Source organism: Quercus robur, chromosome 11 (assembly GCF_932294415.1).
Source record: "Quercus robur chromosome 11, dhQueRobu3.1, whole genome shotgun sequence".
NCBI classification, from domain to species: domain Eukaryota; kingdom Viridiplantae; phylum Streptophyta; class Magnoliopsida; order Fagales; family Fagaceae; genus Quercus; species Quercus robur.
Window position 1 is genome coordinate 8,196,826 of NC_065544.1, and position 18,938 is coordinate 8,215,763.

The 18,938-nt window shown below is 31.8% G+C and overlaps 1 protein-coding gene and 1 long non-coding RNA gene across 2 annotated transcripts; one reads left to right on the top strand and one right to left on the bottom strand.

Annotated features, from left to right (window-relative positions):
- Positions 1-2,004: 2,004 nt before the first annotated feature.
- LOC126706955 (cytochrome P450 CYP749A22-like) lies at positions 2,005-6,402 on the top strand. The gene is made up of 5 exons (XM_050406546.1): positions 2,005-2,429; positions 2,534-2,757; positions 4,497-4,729; positions 4,812-5,193; positions 5,667-6,402. The coding sequence occupies exons 1-5, from the start codon at positions 2,132-2,134 to the stop codon at positions 6,093-6,095; spliced, it is 1,566 nt and encodes a 521-aa protein (XP_050262503.1). The 5' UTR covers positions 2,005-2,131; the 3' UTR covers positions 6,096-6,402.
- A 4,437-nt stretch (positions 6,403-10,839) lies between these two features.
- On the bottom strand, positions 10,840-14,218 carry LOC126706959 (uncharacterized). Its single transcript, XR_007648772.1, has 4 exons — positions 13,901-14,218; positions 13,583-13,654; positions 13,219-13,284; positions 10,840-11,580 (listed from the first exon to the last, which is right to left on the bottom strand). It is a non-coding gene; the product is annotated as an uncharacterized LOC126706959 (long non-coding RNA).
- Positions 14,219-18,938: the final 4,720 nt, after the last annotated feature.

Genomic DNA, 18,938 nt, shown 5'->3' on the forward strand with positions numbered 1-18,938 from the left:
CGTCAAAATTTACCTGATAACTCTAGGCTTACCTCGATGGAGAGGTTACTATTTTCCAATTGAAACAGAGAAAGAGAGAAGATAAGAGAAGAGATCGGGCTCCGATCAGACAGAGAGAGAGAAGGAAAAAGGTGAAGACTTTTTGTTGTGTCCAGGAGCAGAGTTAGGAATTTTTATTTAAAGGGTTAAGTTACAACACTAATATATTTATCAAGACAACCCTCCACACATACACAAACATATATATATATATATATATATACATGCACACACGCTATTTTATTATATACATATATATATATATATACACACCCCCAAAAAAAAAAAGTTTAATATTTTCAATTAAAATTATGTTTGATGGCAATCTTTCATAAAATAAAATTCATTTTTACCATTTTTATAGTAAAATTCTTTAAAAGTTTCATTTTCAATACAAACTATCAAATTTTATACTAAAGTAAGTAAAAAAATCTTTCAATTGAACTAATAAAATTTTCAAAAACATGAATGATCCAAAACTTGGAGGAATAAGTTAAGCTTTGAACATATTTGAAACTATCTTGTTCTAACCCAATATGTGGCAACTAAAAAGACATTTTATGTGTAGTTCTAGTAACAAGATTTTTTTTTAATGAGTCAATAACTTGTTAATCGTCACATAAAAGGTTGAGAAAGATAAATTCAAACATATTTGATGCCAAACTTTATCAAATATTTAACAGGTATAAGAGCACATTTTACAACAAAAAATAGAATTGTGAAAAATAAAGTCATATCTCTATAACTGTTAAACCAATTTTTTTTTAAAAGCATCATTGGACTAATTTAAATATTTGGAGGACAACTCTTATTTTTGTAAACTAAATTTTGAAAACATTAAAATAATAATTTTTTAAAAAAAATTCAAATTTTTCGGGGCCCCTAGCTCCCCCATCCTATTACATAGCTCTGCCCCTAGTTGTGTCATTTGTTGTACATGTTGTGTGTTGAGAATGGAATGAGGGAGAAGAGAAGATCTATAGAGTCAAAGTTAGAGAGGTCTTACTCAGCCAATCTTTTCTTTGGATTGGGATCACATTGCTATTGCAAATGATGTAATGGATATGAATGACTGAGAATTAAAATTGAAACAAAAAAAAAAAAAAAAATTAGATCCCAACTATTGAATAAAAAAATGAAAAAAAAAAAAGTAAAAATAGTAAATACATGTTGTGGGAGGGAGGGGGTTAATTACACGATGCAATTGCATAGATTTCAATCCCTTTTCTTTCTAAAAATATTTAAATTACTTTATATAAGTTCAAATTATACCTAGATTTTTAATACATATATACATATATACATATATATATATATATATATATATATATATATATATCTAATTGAATTTGAACTTTTTAGTTTTTGTATCAAATAATTCACTTGCCACAAAATTAAAAAGTTAAATAGGATATGTGACGCAAAATTGAACTTCAATTTAGAATCTAATTGCTTTTTAACTCTTTAATTTTTGCATTCAATAATTCACTTGACACAAATATTTTTTTTTTTAAATAGATGGGGCAAGTCACATAAATATGAACTTAAATTTAGAATCTAAATTTAGAATCTAAATGTATTTTCTCTCCGTTTTGAATATTCCTGTTAAAAGTTGCAAAATGAAAAATGCATACTCAATAAAATAGGTTTTTTTAGAGCCAAATTCCTAAATTCATGACCTTCTTTGGATACTTCGAGAACACAGACAACACAGCAAAAACACAAAAAATGGGAACACACAGAAATGGAGCTGAGACCCACACAATAAAAGTTCAGAAGTACCCCTCTTTTTACCAGTAATTACCATGTGATGTGACAGTAACATCTCTATCTCTTCCGTCCACAAAAAAATTCACTTGCTTTCCTTCTCTCTCTCGTTCAATTAGATGTTTTTTTTTTTTGTTATAGTGGAGTTGGGCCTCCATGTTACAACTAACGTTCACTCCAGTGTGTTTGGTAGCACAACTTCAATCTCGTCTGCAACTATAATACTCTCATTTCTCTCCCACCATAAATTCCATCACACCGGCTTTGAAACATACATCGAGGAAAATCATATACTGATTTCTGTAGTGAAGTTCCAAATAGTTCCATGGAAATAGAAAAAATGGGTACTATTGGAATCTTTGCAATCTTTCTTTCAAGCTCTCTCTGTCTCTACTTTGTCTTGGCTCTACTCCGGTTTGTTCACAAACTATGGTGGAACCCTATTCGCATACAACATCAAATGCGTTTACAGGGAATCACAGGTCCTTCTTACAGATTCCTCCATGGAAACAACAATGATATTTTGAACATGAAAAGCGAAGCCAAGAACAGGCCTATGGGTTTATCACATGACATGATGTCCAAAGTTCAGCCTCATATTCACTCATGGGTCAACAAATATGGTAACCAAAGAAAAAAACCTCCAACTATGTATATTTTACTAAACTTGATCATTTTTTTCTTTTTCTTACATTCCCCCACCCCTCTCTCTCTCTCTTCGGTGCAGGGAAGATTTATCTTCAATGGTATGGCACTCAACCTCAACTGGTCATTACAGAACCACAGCTTATCAAAGAGGTACTGAATAATAGAGGCAGTGCTTATCCGAAGGAAGAGGCTAAGGGCTATATGAAGAGGCTCTTTGGAGATGGGCTTTCAGTATCTGAAGGTGAAAAATGGACAAAGATGAAGAAATTGGCCACTCATGCCTTCCATGCCGAGAGCCTGAAAGTAATCTCTTATTGGCTTTGAAAAACATGTTTAATTTTTTATATTTAAGTTTACAGCAATAATAACAACAATAAATAAAGCCCTAGTCCTAAAATTTTGAGTCTGCTACAAATTCTAAACCGATTTTCTTTTCTTTTATTCTATCTTATTTAAAATCATATTTTCTGTTATTCATCTATTCTATTATTTAAGGAGTTTTTTTTATTTGAGATAGACATTTCGTTGATTCAAAAATACTTATACACCCTTAGATTTAAATAAAAACAAAACTAAAGGACAGCTGGATAAAAATACATTTATAACTTCACATATAACATTGCCTACAAAATAAAATGACTCTTTCACCAACACATGTCTTCAAAACAACCCTATTTTTTTTTTCTTTAAAAAAATAAAATAGAACTCTTTTTATTATGTACTATTATTGAACGAGCTTCCTCAATTTGGACTCCCATCGGACTCTTAATTTTTTATGCTTAAAGTACTCTCAAATTTATCTACTTAAATGATTTAAATAGTAGGGTTAGATATGTAACATTACTAATTTAAAAACTCCTAAATTTTAGCTAAATTTTAAAAAAGTTTTTCCTAACCACCTTTCTGCCTTCTATTCTTTTTAGCCCTTTTTTTTTTTTTTTCACTACCTCTTTCACATTTTTTTTTTTTTTACTGTTAGCTAAATTTATTAAAAAAAAAAAAAAAAAAAAAAGCCATTTCTCCTAACCAGTTTCTGCCTCCTCCACGTATGACAAAAAATAAATACAATAGCTTTTTTTTTTTCTCTCACTCTCTCTCACATTTTTTTTTTTGATAATCTCTCTCATTAGACATCTAGGAAAAATTAAAATAAATAATCGTAGTAAATAGAGACATAGAGGTTTAACTTAACCCATTACCAAGTAATTATCCAAAAAATAAAAAGCAGTTATCCAAATTTAAAATTTCACCAAAACCCATTATAAAAATGTTATGAACACATGGGTAAAACTCACCATTGAAAACCGACTTAAAAGGGGGTGTCTTAGAGCTTATAAACACATGGTTAAACTTACACTTAATCCATGTGGGATACTAGAATCATAACATATCACCACGCTCCACAGCTGATGTCCACAACGACCTACTCTATTGACATTGACCCGATGATGGTAATTTTTTTTTTTTTTTGGCCGACTCCACTAGTAAGCCATTTTAATCTAGCCTTTAGGTCACCCCCTTCAAGACCACCCTTCCACAAAACCACAACTCATTTGATCACATATTCAATGAGCTACATCTGATTACTCAACATGGTGATTAACTCTGATACCAAATGTTAGGAAGCCATGGGTAGAGCTCACCTTAAAAATCGGCTTACAAAAGGAAGATGCCCAAGAGTTTATAACCATATGGTTAAGCTTATAAACTCAATGAAAACCATATGAAGATCTTTACAAGCCTCTTTATATTTTTCCATTAGATGTCTATAGCTTCCATGGTAGATCGTCTTAACATGAAACCAAATTGATTCTCTGATATTGTTGTTTCATGTCTTAACCGATGTTCAATCACTCTTTCCCAAAGTTTTATTCTATGGCTTAGAAGTTTAATTTCATGGTAATTTGTACAGTTTTGAACATTCTCTTGTTCCTATAAATAGGTATTATTTTCAAATGTAACTAAACTCAATAACAAACTAGCTTATTAAATTATTAATAACTTAGTTTGAATTGTAAGAAGAGGTTCACTTTTGAATGCAGAATATGATTCCAACAGTGATCAGAAGTGTGGAGGAAATGCTAGAACGGTGGAAACATCAAGAAGGCAAAGAGATCGAGATATTCGAAGAATTTAGAGTATTTACATCAGAAGTAATTTCCAAGACTGCTTTTGGGAGTAGTTACGTAGAAGGGAAAAACATTTTTCAGATGTTGAGGAAACTGGCCACGATAACAGCCGACAATGGTTATTTACACAGGTTTCCCGGCATCAGGTAGAGTCCTTGTAAACTTGGGTTTCCTAGCATCAGATAAAGTCCTTTTAGTTAAACATTAAACATTTGTCTATTTTTACAGTAAAATTTATAAAACAAATGATGAAATTGAATCGGAGGAGCTTGAAGAAGGTATACGCCAGTCTATATTTGAGATGATTAAGAAAAGAGAAATGAAGGTAACAACTAGAGAGGTTGGCAGCAGTACTGAGGAAGATTTTCTTGAAATACTTTTAAAGGCTCATCATGATGCCAATCCTAGCCGAAAGATTTCAGTACAAGATATGGTGGATGAGTGTAAGACATTTTACATTGCTGGACAAGAAACCACTACTACTTTGCTTGCATGGACTTTATTTCTCCTAGCAATCCACCCTGATTGGCAAGAGAAAGCAAGAAAGGAAGTGCTCGAAATTTTTGGCCAACAAAATCCAAATCCTGATGGCATCCCAAAACTCAAGACTGTAAGAACTTCTGAAAATCATATCAATTACTTGTTCTATATCACTTTAACACCCTGAACACACTTAAATATAGATCACTCACTCACTCATTGAAACACTTGCACACAGACCTCAGTCTCTGGACACCTATACACTCACACTATTATCACTCATTCACTTGCTTCACACACATAGGCACCATCTCCCCCTTTTAATTCTTGCTTCAAGTCGGTAAAGCCAGCAATTTCAAAGCTTCTAAATTCCTCTTTTATTTTTAGTAAATTTTTTCTTATCCAAACTTCAAAAAAATCAATGGTGGTGATTTTTTTAGCTCAGAACAGCTTGTAGAAAAATATAGAAATCTAGATGGTGTTTTTACTAAGTGTGGGCAATGATAGGAGAGAAAACTTTCTAGAGAGACAGGGAGACACTAATAAGATTTTTAACACTGCAAATCTTAAATTCTAATTTTTCCGATATTCTTTCATATGCAGATGAGCATGATCATCAATGAGAGTTTGAGGTTATATACTCCTGCACTTTCAATAATGAGAAAAGTTGAAAGGGAATCTAGACTGGGGAAGCTCATTCTTCCTGCTAATCTATTGGTGTACATTGCACCTCTTGCAATTCATCATGACCCTCAAATATGGGGAGAGGACGTGCATCTTTTCAAACCAGAGAGATTCTCAGAAGGTGTTGCCAAGGCTACTAACAACAACATAGCTGCTTTTTTTCCATTTGGAATGGGACCTCGGATTTGTGTGGGCATGAACTTTGCCACCAATGAAGCAAAGATTGTTCTTTCAATGATTCTACAGCGCTTTGCCGTCACCCTATCCCCAACCTATGTCCACTCACCAATTCAGAATTTTACCCTTCGCCCACAACATGGAATTCAAGTGCTGCTACACTCATTGTGAAGACTGGCTAGAATTGGCAATAAAATGTGCACTATCTTAATGTTATGCTTGCTGCAAATAATTTGGATGTTTAATTAATTTTAGTATCCAAAAGTTGTTGCATAATATTCGGATTTATTGCATTTGTATTTGCATTTAGTAGGATAAGGGAATTTGTCAATCAAGTGTTTGGGTTGTAACGGCTAGTGGAGCTAGTCTTTGAGTTTTATTAGGATATGTTGTTCCTAAAATGCAGGGGTTATCTTGTATAAAAGGAGCAGTAGTTTATTTGAATAAAATCATCAAAGAAATCTGTTGAGGTCAAGAATTTCTTAGTTGATCCTAATTTATTTTATAGTGTTTATCCCTTAATTATCAGTATAGGTTAAGGTCAAGTTTTTTACATACCACACGTAGTGCACGGAACATCTTTGGATTTGTAGCCTTTTTCTTTGAGTTGGTAGTTAGCTTAGGATTTGATAGCTTGGAAGAAAAAAGAAAAATAAATGAAATCACAGTTTTAGTTCAAAAATAGGATATGTGTAAAACTGTGAGTAACAGTTTGTTTGCAACAAATATTACCTTTAAAGAAAAGCAAATGAAGATTGAATTAATAAAATTAGTAGGAACATTGAAGTTATGGGTGATGTTAGGAACCCATGGGTAGAACTCACCCTTAAAAATCGGCATCTAAAGGGAGGATGCCTAAGAGCTTATAGACACATGATTAAGTTTACACTTAATCAATGTGAGATACTAAGATCATAACATACCACCATGCTCTGCAGCTAACGTCCACGAATGCTCATTCTATTGACATTGACTCGATGGTAGTCCTTTTCTTTTTGTGGCTCCACTCACCTATCAGTAATTTTAATCTAGCCTATAGGTTGCTCCTTTTGGGATCCAACCACAAAGCCACAACTCTTTTGATCCTATACTCAATGAGCCACGCCCCAATTAATCGGATTGGTGGTTAACTCTAATACCAAATGTTAAGAATCTGATTATGGAATTGAGGAAGAGAGAATTGTGTAGGTCACTTCAAGGGGACCTAGGCCTCCACACAAAGAGAGAGAGAGAGAGAGAGAGAGAGAGAGAGAGAGAGAGAGAGAGAGAGAGAGAGAGAGAGAGAGAGAGAGAGAGAGAGAAAAGATTGTCTAACAATATTATTCATCAATGAATTATACATTCAATTCTTATCCCTTTAAACCTATAGGTAGTCCTTGCTTAACAACTAACAGAACATTAGTCATTAGTTAGCTAAGTAACCACTTGCCTAACTAACTCCTAATCAACCATTTAATCCAATGGTAACTAAACTACCTACTACAATAGTCACAGTACATGTGTAAATGATACAATGCAACTGAGGTATGTATAAATGATACAATGCAATTGAGGTTCCTAACAGGTGACTTCAACTACCTTAAATTATTACATGAAATATATGCACCATTGTCTTATGTGTGGTTAATTCCAATTCACTATGACCCTTTCTTGATCTTGAAAAAAATTAGATTAAGGTTGTGTTTGGGATTTGAGAAAAATTTAGTTTATTTTACTTTTTAGCTTATTTTTGCTCCTAAGGTGGGTCTCATTGTTCCAAAAATCAGCTTTTAGCTTCTTCTTTTTTCTATATATTTTAAGCAAAAAGTTTTCAGTTTTATAAAAATAAGTGATTCCTAAACGACCCTTAAGTGTTCATTTGAGAACAATTTATATATTAAATATTTTACAGAAAAAATTGTAGATAAAAATTATAAGCTAAGGATCTGGTTGGTTGAAGAAGTGGAAAAGTAGGAGGATGGAAAATTAGTGGGAGAATAGAAAAGTGGAAAGATAGAAAATATTTAGTTTTTCCTCGTGTGTGTTTGGTTGGAGGGGTGGAAAAGTGAAAGGGTGGAAAATTCTTTTGTTTTGTTGAAAAGAAAAGTGAGAGGATAGAAAATGTAGTTTATATAAATTGATTATTATACCCTTATTACATAATAGGTAAGAAATAAATTTATTTGTACTCATTAAATAATATAAAATTTACCAACAATTATATTTTTCAATGAGAAGTGTTACGTCCACAACATTTTTCGCAATACTTTCACAACAAAATTTATGTGGAAAGTTGTTACTAGTTCTAATTTGAACCCACCACTGAAATTATTTTTTTACTCACCAATATTAATTAATAACAATCTATTACTTAAAATTTATTATAAAAATATTGTGGTAATATTTCTCAATTAGGATTTTTTATTCACTATGTTATTTCTTCTTTCTCAGCCTTCATTTCATCCATACGTTTTTCTTTTCTTTTTTTCTTCTTTTTCTCCTCCACACACATTGTCCTTATCTCTATCCCCCTTCATTCTTTTCTTTTTCTTCCTCATTCTTTTCTTTTTCTTCAAGTACGTTCCAGGTGCAACTCTCATTCTCTGTTTTTTTTTTTTTTTTCTCCCGCGCTCTCCCTTTGTTTTTTTGTTTTTTTTTTTTTTTTTTTTTTTTACTTGACTCCAACGCTCTCATTCTCTGCTTTTTTTTCTCCAACGCTCTCTCTCTCTCTCTTTTGTTTTTTTTTTTTTACTTGACTCCTGCACTCTCATTCTCTCTTCTTTTTTTTTTTTTTTCTCCAACGCTCTCTCCCTCTCTTTTTTTTTTTTTTTTTTACTTGATTCCAGAACGGAGTATTATTGTAAAAGTGCTATGAGAGCACTTTTCTCTCCAGGCTTTTCCCCCCGATTTAAGAGGATGAAATTTGTGGGCCTGGGAGAGAAAATTTTCTCCTGGGTTTTCCTTCTTCCCTATTTTCCTTCTTTTGCCAAACAATGGAAAACACTATTTTCCACCCTATTTTCCTCCTTATGTTTTCCATCCTCCCTAAATTCATCCCAACCAAACATAGTGTAAATAAAATAAGTTTATTTTTATTTTTTTAAGAATCTAAATAAAATAAGTTGATTGTTTTTTTTTTTTTTTTTGGGTTAAAATTATTGTAGCAATAAAAAAGGTGGGGGTGAGACCGGCAATAAATAAAAAAATTGAGCAAAAACCAATGAATGTGACCCATAAAGTAGTGATTCTATAACCAAAAAAACCAAGCTAAAGTGGAACCTGCAGCAGTGGCAGAAATAATTGAATCTTGAAATAAGTTTCTTTCTTGGGCAATAGCGGAGCCAAAAAAAAATTTAAATATACGTGCACGAAAGGAAAATTTACCTCGTGCTGCAGAAGCAAAAGCCAGTCCTTGTCAAATGCTGAATCCGAAATTCGGGGAGAAGTAATTTACTTTCCCCAAGCTCTTAACCACGTGTTAAAACATTGTTGTGGGTATAATGTTATTTAGGTTCTGTTTGAATATTATTTATTATTAAAAATTCAAAATTGAAAATACTGTAATAAAATAATTTTTAAATGTGTGAATAGTATTATAGGACCCAATTTTAACTTAAAATTTGTTGAATTTCATATTGTGGGTCTCGTGAACACAGAAAAATGCCAAATGCAGTAAGAAAATCATTTCAGCAACATCCAAACTCACACTTAGGGTGCGTTTGTGTAAGGCTTATTATGTTTGCATTTTCCTAAGTTACGTTTTTTGGTGCCATGGACCAGCCAAGTGCAAATTGTCGGTGAACAGTAAATTTGAGTAATAAAAAATATTTTGTTACAGTTCCTACAATAAGTTTTTAATTTTCAACAAAATAAGCGGTATCCAAACGCACACTTAGAATAACCGGTTGGAACTGAGCATTTTTTGCCATTAGAAATATGAATCTTTTATGTACCCTTGCTTGGATAAATTAAACTTAAATATGACGTTATGAAGTAAATTAAGGATCCAGCAATACCATCGTTGAGAATGAGACTTTTGCAATGCTATAGAAGAAGCAATATATACCACTATTGGTCTCTCAAGTTTCAAGTGTCAGCCGACTAATTAGCTGTCAGTATGCATGGTACGTTTAATTGTAAAAGTGGGTTTTTGAAATTTTGATTAAAAAGAGAAAATACAAAATGTGTAATGGTTTATTGATAAGGGCTTCAAAATCATTTTCTTGTTTATTTGAAGTATTGTTCAGCCTCATCTAAGCAGTAAGGAGTAAGGAGTAAGGACCTAAATAGTTCAAATCGGATGTTAATAACTATTTTATCTTAAAATAGTGCTATCTTCAATGTTGAAAGTCTTAAATGTTAATTATGATGATAATTCCTTTTGTCGGCAACCCAGCATCTGAATCAGTGTCACCATATATGATTTCATTGCCAAAGAACACCGCAAAAGATAATCAATAAGACAATATTATACTCATGGTCATGGACGTGCAAAGCCAATCAAATTCGATACTGTATTTTTTTCCTCTCCCTTTCAATTCAATGATTTAAGTTGTCAGTATGTGTTCACATATCCATATTAGGGTATGGGCCATCAGATTCCACCATGGGGAATCATTTTATTTTCATGGATGCTGAAGCTAAACTTGGATTTCAGTTTTGCAAGCAGGCATTAATCAACACTATAAATTTAGGGCAAGACTTAAGTTACAGTACCTAGATGTTGTTCCTTAAATTCTCTTTTTAAGATTCTGTCATGTGTATTTTTTCTCATGGAATGGTAGTGTTTTTTTTAATTAAGTAACCACATGACTGAATTTTAAGAGAAGAACCTAAAAAACAACACTTAAGGTACTGTACCTAAATTTTATCCATAAATTTACTATCAAAAAAAAAAAAATACGTAAAAGAGAAAGGCAAAAATAGCCAGAGAAGATAACACTGGAATTTAATACTCCATTCAAAGATGATAAGTTCCAAAATATTTATTCAATAAGCCCCAGAGCTATTAACAAGCCAAAGGAAACAGCAATGACACTCAGCATTATTGATAACTTTATTACATATAGAAAACTGAAAAAGTTATATTACTACTACTTGCGCAGGTTGCGAAAGTAGGCTGCCGGGTCTCTCTCAAAAACATCTCTGAATATGCGATGATTTCTAGCCGGTGCTTTCATTGTCTTCCTGTTTTTAGATCCTGATGAACAAGATAGGAGACCAAATATGGTAATTGCTACGCCAAGCACTGCGACAGCACACTTGGCTATTGTAGCCGCATTATTTTCTGGGTCTGACATTACATATGCTAGTGTTTTTTTTTTCACGGTTCTGTGTGATTTGGATGCAACCCTTTATGTCCCAAATGTTCCTGTTTTTGTTAATCTATTTCTCTGCTCTTTAAAAGTACAATAACAGAAGGCTTTTTATATATATATAGCAGCCTAGGAACTTAGAAAGTCATTTTGTAATTAATGCAAAACTTCTACTTGCATTTTCCAAGACTTATTCATTGTATCGAGGATGAGAGCATGTGAAAATAATTCAAGGAACTTGAATCACGAAGAGACGTGTGCATTAATTGTACACCAATGACAAGAACATTTTCCTATTAGTATGGTGTGTGGACGTTTCGATCCCTAGCGCAGCACATACCCGCATGATTTTTGAGCGCATGCTGCATGAGAGGTACATTGTTATATCACTGTCACATGGTGGTATATGACAAACCAATGTTTTGAATACTAATTTGGATACCATTACAATTTGTCAATTGGTATCGAACATTTTGGTATCAACCTATTTCAGCATAATGTTTTGAGGTTATTGTTAAAGTTACATATATAAGTCCACATTATATAATACTATACCATATCAAATTATTAATTCAAAATAAAGTAATGTACATTCTTAATATCATCATTACAAAAAATAAATGTCATATCTAAGTAAATGAAAAAAATATATATATTCTTAATCATGAATAAAAAAAACTATGTTATAGTGAGTAAATTAAACAAGAAAAACACATTGTTAATGGAAAATAATAATAAAATATCATATGTAAGTAAAGTAATAAATAAATAAGGTTTAGGAAAAAAATTATGATTCGTTTACATATCGGCTGAAATCACCATATCAGGCGAAATTGAGTGGAATTTACTTAAATTGGTGATATGATCAGAATGGGCCGGAATTTAGAACATATTGGAATAGAACATACCAACTTACTAATTAGAAAAAAAAAAAAATTCAGCCATTCTGGGCAAAATGAAACAAAAATTCATCATTATGTGACAAATATGTATATGGAACATAGTGTAGCTAAATATGCAATTGCACCTATCTCATTAATTTGCACTCGAAATTTTTGTATATGGACGGCACAGACTAGTGTGTTTGGGTTTGGATTTATGATTTGGGAGCAGTCCGCCTACAAACACACCCAAGTTTACATAAAATTTTATAACATGCTTAGGTGTCAACGTGTGATTGGATTACAACACTTACACAAGAGACCACCAATGGTACTTGGTGAAAAAATGAATTTGGTGCACCAATCACAAATTGAAATGTAAGCTTGTTGTGGATCTGGGTGTGAGTTTGGGTGTGTGACTAGAGTTTTCCATTTGGAGGTGACAATCTAGGCCCATTCATTAGACATTATTGTGGCTATTGAAGAGTGTGGTGGTGTTGTGGTGGATGTGGAGGTGGAGTCTTGGTGGGCTTGGTAAATTACCAATTCTCCAAAAGTATAAATTTTTTGGAAGATGTATTTAATCATTAAACTATTAATTAACTCTCCCTTACGTGTGGACCCAAACTCTCTTTTAATAAGTGAGATTTTAACATGTGAGATTTTTAAACCTTTTTTTTTTGAGAATGAGATTTTTAGCATTTTAAATGGGAAGTAGAGTGGATACAAATATTAAACTTAGGAAAGCTGTGTTAACTTATTTATTTTATTCAAAGTCAAAATTGTACTGGTAAATGAAAGCTAATAATTAAATAATAATTTTCCTCAAATTTTATTTTGTTTATAAATAATTTTTTATTGAGGAGAATAAATTATACGTAAAGATCACTTGAGGTGCTAGTAGTTTGTTTGTATGTATATAAAAATTATACATAAAAGGATGTATAAGTAGTCTTCAATCTTCATATCAGACCCTTAATTCATTGAATTGTTTTTTTGGTACGTAAGAGCTCTTATTTGAGTCATGTGAATTCAAATGTAAACAGCACACTTCAATATTTGCAAGAATTAAGGATCTTAATTCTAGCAAGAACCAAAGAAATTAAAATCTAACTGTACCTTTTAATTCTCTTATTGCAGAAGTCCCAATGTCATTATCTGGCACAGGGAAACGGTATTCTGCAACTGGAGGAAGAAACAGAAGAAGAAGAAGAAAAAGAAAAAGAAAAAGAAAAAAACAATCCAGAAATTAATTTCAGTGGCAAACGAAGAAAAAAAAAACTGCCAAACAGGAACAAAATTCTAACCAAAAAAACAGTAATCGACAAAACAAAACTCAAGAAATTGAAAAAATAAATGGGAACGGAGAACTCTCTCCTTCGCCATTTCCAAATTTCAAAAAATCAAATCAAAACCTAATGTTACCAAAATACCTAAATAAAAATCAATCCAACCAAATTGAATAGCATATAGAAAAACTTACCGGTGGTAGTTCTCTCAATGTTGTCTCCTTCTCATCTATGTATCGCAAGGTTTATTACTTGGCCTTCTCTATCTGTGGATCGCAACCCGTGTTAAAAAATTGAAAAAGGAATTGATAAGAAAGTCACAAATTAAAACCTGATTTCCTTAGCCGTACTTTTTGAATCCAAATCTAAAACCAAATATTTAAATTGAACATTTAAACCCAAAATCAAAACCCTAGATCGACGGCCGAAACCCTAAACCTAAAATCGAAACCCTAAACCAAAAATAGGAACCCTAAAACAGAAATCAAAACAAAAAATTTAAAAAAACTTACTGTTAGTCGGCCTTGCGAGAGTGCCTTGAGTGAGATTGAGAGTTCGAGAGAAAGTGTGTGTGTGCTACCGATCGATGAGAAGGGAATGGAGAGGAGGAAGAGCGGAGGGAGGAAGGGGATTCGGATAGGGTGGGAGTGAGATAGATTGAGATCGGTGAGGGGAGTGTGTTGGATCGAGAGGTAGCTTGAGATCGGTAAGAGTGGTCTTTGTGGAGTTAGGGTTTTTTTTTGTGTTTCGTAACTTTCGTTGGGGGATTTTTTTTTTTTTTTTTTTTATACTGAATGTCTAAGCTCTAGACTTGTAAAGCATATTTGAAGCATCCTTCAAGCTATACTAAAAAAGAAAAAGAAAAAGAAAAAGAAGAAACCGGACGGAAACGTGGCTTAAAGGAAAAGCTTTTTTGTAATAACACATAAATGGTATTAAAAAGTACAATGAGACTCATAAAAATAAACTAAATGGTAAAAAAAGTTAGCTTTTTCAGCTAATGTTAAACACAAACTTAGTCTCCCTTTAGGAACACGTATGAAGAAATATTTATATATAAGAAAGTACAATGAGGCTCATAAAAATAAACTAAATGGTAAAAAAAGTTAGCTTTTTCAGCTAATGTTAAACACAAACTTAGTCTCTTTAGGAACACGTATGAAAAAGTATTTATATATAAGAAAGTACAATGAGGCTCATAAAAATAAACTAAATGGTAAAAAAAGTTAGCTTTTTCAGCTAATGTTAAACACAAACTTAGTCTCTCTTTAGGAACACGTATGAAGAAGTATTTATATATAAGAAAAAAGAAGAAACCGGACGGGAAACGTGGCTTAAAGGAAAAGCTTTTTTGTAATAACACATAAATGGTATCAAAAAGTACAATGAGGCTCATAAAAATAAACTAAATGGTAAAAAAAGTTAGCTTTTTCAGCTAATGTTAAACACAAACTTAGTCTCTCTTTAGGAACACGTATGAAGAAGTATTTATATATAAACTAAGAGTTAGGTGTAACGGGTGTTTAAGATTGGTCAAAAGTCTAATCCTACACACTTTCTAGAACGAGGGTCAAGCAAAGTTTCTATCTGATTTAAATGAAATAAAATAATTGGATGGAATAGGATTCATTATTGAATCTAAAAACTTCCACCTGCAAGCTCATCGATCCCTCCCACCAAAATTTCATCACTTTCCTGCCTTGAAAACCAGAACAAATCCATAAGTATAGCACCTTGTCAACCTCAAAAAGCATATAAAACAAACAATATTAATTAAAATATATATATAGTTGAAATTGAAAATTTTTTACTGAAATTACAATAAATAAAGCTAAAAACTAATTGAAACAGTACAGTGAAATATATTAATGGTACCAAAAAGTATAATAAAACCCATGAATAGTAGTAAAAATAAGCTAAATAATATAAAAAGCTAGCATTTTCAGCCAAATGTCAAACACAACCTTAATCCCTCTTTAGGAACATGTATGAAGAAGTATTTACACATAAGAGTTAGGTGTAACGGGTGTTTAAGATTGGTCAAAAGTCCAATCCTACACACTTTCTAGAACAAGGGTCAAGCAAAGTTTCTATCTGATTTAAATGAAATAAAATAATTGGATGGAATAGGATTCATTGTTGAATCTAAAAACTTCCACCTGCAAGCTCATCTATCCCTCCCACCAAAATTTCATCACTTTCCTGCCTTGAAAACCAGAACAAATCCATAAGTATAGCACCTTGTCAACCTCAAAAAGCATATAAAATAAACAATATTAATTAAAAAAAATATATAGTTGAAATTGAAAATTTTTTGAAACTAATTGAAACAGTACAGTGAAATATATGAATGGTATCAAAAAGTATAATGAGACCCATGAATAGTAGTAAAAATAAGCTAAATAGTATAAAAGGCTAGCATTTTCAGCCAATGTAAAACGCAACCTTAATCCCTCTTTAGGAACATGTATGAAGAAGTATTTACACTTACACATAAGAGTTGGGTGTAACGGGTTTTAAGATTGGTCAAAAGTCTAATCCTACACACTTTCTAGAACGAGGGTCAAGCAAAGTTTCTATCTGATTTAAATGAAATAAAATAACTGGATGGAATAGCATTCATTATTGAATCTAAAAACTTCCACCTGCAAGCTCATCTATCCCTCCCACCAAAATTTCATCACTTTCCTGCCTTGAAAACCAGAACAAATCCATAAGTATAGCACCTTGTCAACCTCAAAAAGCATATAAAATAAACAATATTAATTAAAAAAAATATATAGTTGAAATTGAAAATTTTTTGAAACTAATTGAAACAGTACAGTGAAATATATGAATGGTATCAAAAAGTATAATGAAACCCATGAATAGTAGTAAAAATAAGCTAAATAGTATAAAAAGCTAGCATTTTCAGCCAATGTCAAACACAACCTTAATCCCTCTTTAGGAACATGTATGAAGAAGTATTTACACTTACACATAAGAGTTGGGTGTAACGGGTTTTAAGATTGGTCAAAAGTCTAATCCTACACACTTTCTAGAATGAGGGTCAAGCAAAGTTTCTAAAAACTTCCACCTGCAAGCTCATCGATCCGTCCCACCAAAATTTCATCACTTTCCTGCCTTGAAAACCAGAACAAATCCATAAGTATAGCACCTTGTCAACCTCAAAAAGCATATAAAACAAACAATATTAATTAAAATATATATATAGTTGAAATTGAAAATTTTTATTGAAATTACAATAAATAAAGCTAAAAACTAATTGAAACAGTACAGTGAAATATATTAATGGTACCAAAAAGTATAATGAAACCCATGAATAGTAGTAAAAATAAGCTAAATAGTATAAAAAGCTAGCATTTTCAGCCAATGTCAAACACAACCTTAATCCCTCTTTAGGAACATGTATGAAGAAGTATTTACACATAAGAGTTAGGTGTAACGGGTGTTTAAGATTGGTCAAAAGTCTAATCCTACACACTTTCTAGAACAAGGGTCAAGCAAAGTTTCTATCTGATTTAAATGAAATAAAATAATTGGATGGAATAGGATTCATTATTGAATCTAAAAACTTCCACCTGCAAGCTCATCGATCCCTCCCACCAAAATTTCATCACTTTCCTGCCTTGAAAACCAGAACAAATCCATAAGTATAGCACCTTGTCAACCTCAAAAAGCATATAAAACAAACAATATTAATTAAAATATATATATAGTTGAAATTGAAAATTTTTTACTGAAATTACAATAAATAAAGCTAAAAACTAATTGAAACAGTACAGTGAAATATATTAATGGTACCAAAAAGTATAATAAAACCCATGAATAGTAGTAAAAATAAGCTAAATAGTATAAAAAGCTAGCATTTTCAGCCAATGTCAAACACAACCTTAATCCCTCTTTAGGAACATGTATGAAGAAGTATTTACACTTACACATAAGAGTTGGGTGTAACGGGTTTTAAGATTGGTCAAAAGTCTAATCCTACACACTTTCTAGAATGAGGGTCAAGCAAAGTTTCTAAAAACTTCCACCTGCAAGCTCATCGATCCGTCCCACCAAAATTTCATCACTTTCCTGCCTTGAAAACCAGAACAAATCCATAAGTATAGCACCTTGTCAACCTCAAAAAGCATATAAAACAAACAATATTAATTAAAATATATATATAGTTGAAATTGAAAATTTTTATTGAAATTACAATAAATAAAGCTAAAAACTAATTGAAACAGTACAGTGAAATATATTAATGGTACCAAAAAGTATAATGAAACCCATGAATAGTAGTAAAAATAAGCTAAATAGTGTAAAAAGCTAGCATTTTCAGCCAATGTCAAACACAACCTTAATCCCTCTTTAGGAACATGTATGAAGAAGTATTTACACATAAGAGTTAGGTGTAACGGGTGTTTAAGATTGGTCAAAAGTCTAATCCTACACACTTTCTAGAACAAGGGTCAAGCAAAGTTTCTATCTGATTTAAATGAAATAAAATAATTGGATGGAATAGGATTCATTATTGAATCTAAAAACTTCCACCTGCAAGCTCATCGATCCCTCCCACCAAAATTTCATCACTTTCCTGCCTTGAAAACCAGAACAAATCCATAAGTATAGCACCTTGTCAACCTCAAAAAGCATATAAAACAAACAATATTAATTAAAATATATATATAGTTGAAATTGAAAATTTTTTACTGAAATTACAATAAATAAAGCTAAAAACTAATTGAAACAGTACAGTGAAATATATTAATGGTACCAAAAAGTATAATAAAACCCATGAATAGTAGTAAAAATAAGCTAAATAGTATAAAAAGCTAGCATTTTCAGCCAATGTCAAACACAACCTTAATCCCTCTTTAGGAACATGTATGAAGAAGTATTTACACATAAGAGTTAGGTGTAACGGGTGTTTAAGATTGGTCAAAAGTCTAATCCTACACACTTTCTAGAACAAGGGTCAAGCAAAGTTTCTATCTGATTTAAATGAAATAAAATAATTGGATGGAATAGGATTCATTGTTGAATCTAAAAACTTCCACCTGTAAGCTCATCTATCCCTCCCACCAAAATTTCATCACTTTCCTGCCTTGAAAACCAGAACAAATCCATAAGTATAGCACCTTGTCAACCTCAAAAAGCATATAAAATAAACAATATTAATTAAAAAAAATATATAGTTGAAATTGAAAATTTTTTGAAACTAATTGAAACAGTACAGTGAAATATATGAATGGTATCAAAAAGTATAATGAGACCCATGAATAGTAGTAAAAATAAGCTAAATAGTATAAAAAGCTAGCATTTTCAGCCAATGTAAAACGCAACCTTAATCCCTCTTTAGGAACATGTATGAAGAAGTATTTACACTTACACATAAGAGTTGGGTGTAACGGGTTTTAAGATTGGTCAAAAGTCTAATCCTACACACTTTCTAGAACGAGGGTCAAGCAAAGTTTCTATCTGATTTAAATGAAATAAAATAACTGGATGGAATAGCATTCATTATTGAATCTAAAAACTTCCACCTGCAAGCTCATCTAT

Coding starts and splice junctions, on each gene's coding strand:
- LOC126706955 (XM_050406546.1), top strand. CDS start 2,132: ATGGAAATAGAAAAAATGGGTACTATTGGAATCTTTGCAATCTTTCTT. Junction 2,758..4,496: donor TCCATGCCGAGAGCCTGAAA/GTAATCTCTTAT, acceptor TTTTGAATGCAG/AATATGATTCCAACAGTGAT. Junction 4,730..4,811: donor CACAGGTTTCCCGGCATCAG/GTAGAGTCCTTG, acceptor CTATTTTTACAG/TAAAATTTATAAAACAAATG.